The sequence below is a fragment of the Amblyomma maculatum genome, chromosome 2 (assembly GCF_055883805.1).
Source record: "Amblyomma maculatum isolate TAMU_Amacu chromosome 2, ASM5588380v1, whole genome shotgun sequence".
Taxonomy (NCBI): Eukaryota; Metazoa; Arthropoda; class Arachnida; order Ixodida; family Ixodidae; genus Amblyomma; species Amblyomma maculatum.
In genome coordinates, this window is record NC_139345.1 from 17,718,959 (window position 1) to 17,724,958 (window position 6,000).

At 44.2% G+C, this 6,000-nt stretch overlaps 2 protein-coding genes across 2 annotated transcripts; one reads left to right on the top strand and one right to left on the bottom strand.

The window, feature by feature from the left end:
* Nucleotides 1-1,247: 1,247 nt before the first annotated feature.
* On the top strand, nucleotides 1,248-4,079 carry LOC146198071 (uncharacterized). The gene is made up of 2 exons (XM_084593386.1): nucleotides 1,248-2,424; nucleotides 3,484-4,079. Exons 1-2 carry the CDS (start codon nucleotides 1,760-1,762, stop codon nucleotides 4,061-4,063), a joined length of 1,245 nt encoding a protein of 414 aa, XP_084449512.1. The 5' UTR covers nucleotides 1,248-1,759; the 3' UTR covers nucleotides 4,064-4,079.
* Nucleotides 4,080-4,096: 17 nt separating this feature from the next.
* Nucleotides 4,097-5,775, bottom strand: LOC146198072 (uncharacterized). The gene is made up of 4 exons (XM_084591848.1): nucleotides 5,130-5,775; nucleotides 4,626-4,773; nucleotides 4,320-4,384; nucleotides 4,097-4,274 (listed from the first exon to the last, which is right to left on the bottom strand). The coding sequence occupies exons 1-4, from the start codon at nucleotides 5,384-5,386 to the stop codon at nucleotides 4,097-4,099; spliced, it is 648 nt and encodes a 215-aa protein (XP_084447974.1). The 5' UTR covers nucleotides 5,387-5,775.
* Between the last annotated feature and the right edge of the window lie 225 nt (nucleotides 5,776-6,000).

Below are 6,000 nucleotides of genomic sequence, written 5' to 3' on the forward strand. Positions count from 1 at the left end.
AGTGCGGACGCGGTGGAATGTCCCCGGCCGTCGCTGCGCGAGCACCGTCGCGTATGACTATGTTAGCTTTCAGCCCCAGAGCCGATCTCGTTGTGTAAATGCTTGCAAATAGTGTATAAAGCTTTTTCTTCGTCTCACCAACGCCGACTCGGATTCATCGCTTCCGCCCAGGGAGCTGACAGCCCTCGTTCATGAAACGGGTGACGAGCGCTACGCAACCAACTTTTTGGCACAACCCTGTTGACGGTGGGATACTGTGTGATAATCCCACCGGCACAACAACAGGCACTTATTCGACCAAGAAGTAGAAAAGCGTGTTTTTATCTGTACATTTGTTCGTTTCCTTCAAGCGAGCTTCAAGAAAGTCTTTTGCGGCCCACGATGTTTATTCTCCGCGTTAATGATAACGTTAACATTAACAAAAAAAAGCAAAATTTATCATTCATGCTGAAGAGGTTAGCGAATTCCTTAACTCGCTAATAGCAAGCGAGCTAGCATCCCAAATCTATGTAACTTTGCATAAATTAAGCGGATATAGTACAGGATCTTCCCTAACGATTAATGCAACATAACACATTATGATAGAGTCATTTATTTTGGACCGAAAGATTAACCCCTGGACACTTTACCCGCTTGTATCAGCATGCATTGAAATAGCTCCCTCAGTAAAGTGTCTGCTACGAGTACATTTAACTGTATACCGTGTCACGAGATTGAATATCCATCATTTGGTTAACAACCTTGTTAAAAGCAAAAGTATGTTGTTCAATAAACGCTTTTTACTGCCTTATAGAGGACTCCTATTGTACACAGCACTATTGCAACTGTATCTTTGTCTATACGGGATGACCATCCCATTCAAACACAAATATAATGTACCCCAACTTGCCAACATTCTAGAGCCTTTTTCAAATAGACTGCCCAAAATTAAGGAAACATCCCTCTGCTTCATTTCAAATCTTTTGTTTTACGGTCACAGCTCAACTCTTTTCTCATCGTGTAAAATGACACCAGCAATTTAACTCCATAATTATTTGTTATATGTAAGCAGAAATTTCTTTTAATTCGTCTTCAAAGATTTTGACGTATGACCCTCATGGGTAAACCATGCCAAATATTCTTATGTATGAATTTAAAATGACCCCGTAATCGCCGAATAGCGCTTTGCGGACTTCTTCTCATGGCGCCAAAGACGTACAGAAAAGCTCGATTATGACAATGTGAACAGTAATATCCCTGTCACACGGCCGACTCGGAACTACCTTGAACTTCCTTGGTCTAAAGGAGCGCAAGGGAGTCGCAGGGAGTTTCGCCTTAAAGGAGTTGTCCCCGTGTCACACGGCTTGCAACGAGCTTCTCAGAGCAGCCAACAGGGGGCCATTAGGCGCTGTTTATTTTGCACAAAGATATAAAAAATAATGTCCAAAACAAACTGGAATATTTTTTATACTACTATTTTCCTCGCAAAATGCAATTTGCTTTAGTCATATCAATATAAAAGAACACACATTTGCTGAAAACAACGACCATGCTCTAAACATAGCCATTTTTTCCGCTCTGCTGGACACCATGCGCGGCGTTGTGCAATACGTGCTACCGCCGTAATTGACTGCGTACTGCGTTCGTAATTTTCTGTTTCTGTTCTAGTCGTTCTCCGTAGTCGTTTAGGTCTAGTGATAACCATATCGTGCTATGTTCTGCCCCACCGTATTTGCGTTTTGAACAGTTTGCGCGTGTTTGGTGCCCCAACCGCCCCAACATGAGTGACGAGACTGAACACGTGAGGAAGAAGTGCGAGATCGCCTTCGCTATGGCAGTGATTTCGTCGATGGAAATCGAGGTTCAAGCAGCTGCGGATAGGGTACGTTCGATTAGACAACAGCTCTTGATCTGCCACGACACGCTCATTGCAGTGTCTTCATCCCCACGCCGTGCACGGAGGCAAGTTTGGGCTTACCATCGCGATGGACGATGGTTTGAAAATACACTGCCCAACTTGGGAGAACAGAGTTTCAAACAATCGTTTCGGGTGTCGGAGACGACTTTCAAGTATATAGTGGATTCCTGCCGCCCCCTAATGGAGCGACAAGCGACGAACATGCGGGAGGCCGTCTCAATTGAGAAGCGTGTCGCCGTGGGCCTGTATAAACTTTGTTCATCCGCTGAAGACAGAACAATCGCACATTTGTTTGACTTAGGAAGATCAACTGTGAACACTATATACAGGGAATTCTGTGAGACTGTTGTGGAAGTGCTAGAAGAACAGTGGGTGAAAATGATGTCTGCTGGTGACATCGCGGACCATATCCGTGAATTCCAAGCCGTCTGTGGGTTCCCGCAAGCAGTGGGCGCACTGGACGGCTGCCATCTTCCAGTTTCCCCACCGAAAAATCATGCCAGTGATTATTATAACTATAAGGGCTGGTAAGTATGTAAATAATGAGGAGAGTGTTAATGCTTGCTAATATATGTTGCATGAAGTATTTGCCCCTACACGTGATAGAATATGCACTCACAAGATGTATTGTGCACTACTGCAGTGGTATTCTGATTTTAAAGAACATTTGCCGTATAGTCATGCTTGGCTATAAAATATATGTATGCACATCTAAAGCAAAAGTGTATTTGATAAGGTTATGAATTTAAATCTGTGTTGTCATACATCATATTTAAACAGTGTTGCTATGGCAAACCACCACAAGTGCAGCTGATTACCTTGGTACGTGATGTGAATAATTGCATTTTAACTTCCTGGTTTGTCACTTTGTGCAAGTCTGGGCATTGTCACAGAAGCACATTTGATGAGCATGCATTCGTCAAATCATGTCTGCCATTTGTCATGATGGCTCTGCCTGGGGTGGACCTGTTTGCAGCCATCACAGTGGACCACGCACAGTAATTGGTTACGCACTTACTGAACTATTTATGGAATATTTGTTGCTGTTTACTACTCATGCCTGCCCTGCAACAAATCAAGAAATGCCGGGCATGTTTCATGATCCTCATCACAAATTTGCTTGCACAGGCTTGTATGAAACGTTTAAGCTTCTGTAGAACAGATTTTCATAGAGACAGTGGCCTTTAATATGAGGAAAGCATCACAGTTATATGAGACAGCCCGAAATTATAGCTGAAAATAACAAATAAGATATGAGCCTGTCATCAAAACTCTCAAATGGCAAGGCTTTGCATTGTTTGAATGTGCTTACTGCCTTTGATAAAGTCGTTGTGCTTGTATGTTTGACAACTGACTGTGAGGTCAATTTTATGCCCACCCTAGCAGATCAGATTCTATCAAGCACCGCAATACAACATTTCATTGCTACATAGGGCAGTGAGAGCGGCCTGCTTCGAGTAGTGTGAGAGAGGTCGACTTACAGCGCGAAGATCAGCCGCATGGCAAACCGTAAGCAGCAGCTTGAAGACGAAGCTACACTCCCATCCCTTCCTAAATAAAGGCTTCTTTCATTCATTCATTTCCAGGTACAGCGTCATCCTCCTTGCTGTAGTAGATCACAAGTACAGGTTTCGGTACGTCAACGTCGGCTCCCCGGGTAGATGCCACGACTCCCATGTGCTCCAGAGCTCAACATTGCCAAGAATAATTGAAGGACCATCATTTATGCGCCCAAGCCTCACTGTTGGAGGAACTGACGTGCCGCCGCTGATCTTGTGTGACCAGGCATTCCCCCTAACACCTAACCTGATGAAACCATTTCCTCGTGGAAACACCGAAGCAGAGCTAACATTTAATTACCAGCTTTCCAAATCTAGAAGGATAGTTGAAAATGCCTTCGGAAGACTGAAAGCACGCTTCAGATACGTGATGAAGCGGATGGAGTGCAAGGTAAAGAATGTGCCAGTTCTTGTGCGTGCATGTTGTGTGCTCAACAACATTTGTGAACATTTCAACGACCCAATATTACCACAGTGGATGAACGAAGCTCAGCAGCTTGACTTGGTGAATCCGCAACCAACGCGTTCTACGGACATGGAAGTTGCAAGTGGAAAAGAGGTGCGAGCTGCTCTTGTTCGGTATTTCGAGCAAGCTGGAGTGCACTAAATAAAGCCAATACTTCACAGTGAAAGCAGACACTCACTGTTTATTCAAAAATTCTCCCAGCAGGTCCACTAGCTTTTCTTGTGCTTTGACTTGCCTCTCTCTGAGCGTACACTCGTGCCTTGAGGCTTCATCAAGCGCTAAGATGAGCCGTCGCTGATTTTCAAGGAGTGAATCCTGGAACTTTTCTTGTGGGGAGACCCTTTTTCTTTTCCTTTAATAGCTTTCCTGGGCAGTACCACTTCTGTTTTGTTCTGACTGTGGGGAAGCTGCCACAGGTGATGACATGTCTTCGGGATCCATGTTTTCCTGATCCGTGAAGGGCTGTTGTGAAAAGCTGGCCAGATCATCGTGTGATGGTGATGGCGGGCTAGTTGTCTCCATGTTCAAAATAATCTAAAAAATATATATATATATATATATATATATATATATATATATATATATATATATATATATATATATATATATATATATATATATTAAAAAAACGCGCGCTATACTGCTACAATTTTTTTTGTTCTGCCTAATGATGCTGCGAAAGCAGAAAGAAAATGCGTCCCACCTGTTCAACCGCCTCATCCGGAAACCGCACACTTTCTTGAACAAGTGAGCGGTCATTTACTGGCAGACTGCCTAAAATTCTGTGGAGTTCTCTAAAGAACACCCACGTTGTTGCTCCCGCGCCCGTTGTGTTACCACGTGCCTCTTTCCTGAAAACAAGGATTCACATTGAATTCACAGCACGAGGTAAATTAGTTCCCACTACAACATTATGACAAATCACTCGTGCTTCATATCAGTCAACATACTTCGCTCATATGTGCATACGATCGCCACTGTCGATCATCATGGTGACAAACTGAACACTGGATGCTAGTAGACGAATGTTAAACGCACATTTTGCTATTATCAGGTACGGAAAATAACAGCACACCATCTGTTTATCATTTTCAACTCTCGGTATCTGAAAACAACAGACCATTTGTCTTTTGCCTTCACCATTGTCAACTCCCTTCTCTGAATGGTATGCGTGCATGGGCAAAAAGAAAGAAAAAAAAATGCTTACCTGTATTTTTGGGTTAAGTTGTCAATTTTCGCTTGAACCTGCTTCCGCGTCCTAACTATGCCGTTTGCACAGAGCGCGTGAACGATTGCGTCATACACTTTGGCATTGTGCTTTTCGCCCCTGAGTAAGTCCAAATTGTCTTCCCATAGCCGTATCAGTTCCCACGTCTCCGCTTCATTCCAAGTCGTTCTTGGCTGGAGCGCAGGCTGACGCTTCGCTACTGAAGGCTGCGAGGGTGGTACATGTGCGTCGTCCATCGAAGTGCTGCGCGGCTGCTGCTACGTGAGATGCTCGAGCGCGCCAGTGTCAGACCGAAACCGAAACAACGCGTCAAGCACGGAGGAAGAGAAGGGGCAAGCGCCGTCAAGCGCCTAGTTGGAGAGTATGGTGCAGTCGCGACAATTAAACGCAACTAACCGAGTTAGAATACAATTTTATGCAATAAAAACTAATATATTTAGGAGTAAAAATTACATTATTGAAGAAATATGTTATTTAATGACTCGGAAGCAAAGCACATTGGAAACGAGAGTACTCCCTTCGCCCATCAATGGAGATCGTCGATCTCCTTTGCTTCAAAACTCCATTTAACTTCCTTCCATAATGGACTGCCGTGTGACACGGCACGTATCTCCCTCGAGGTAATGGCTACCTTGGTTGAAGGGAGTTGAAAGGAGTTCAGCCCTGTCCGTGTGACAGAGGTATAAGAAGTGAAATCTCCGCTGCCTTCGCTCACATTGTGCAGTGCGTCATAAGATGCTGCCAAAGAACGCGCCGCGGGATTTTCCTTTACGCACGTTAGGTTTCTTCTTTAAAAGCAAGCACATTTACGTCGAAATTGCATCGCCATCGCAGGTGACGATCTATGCTT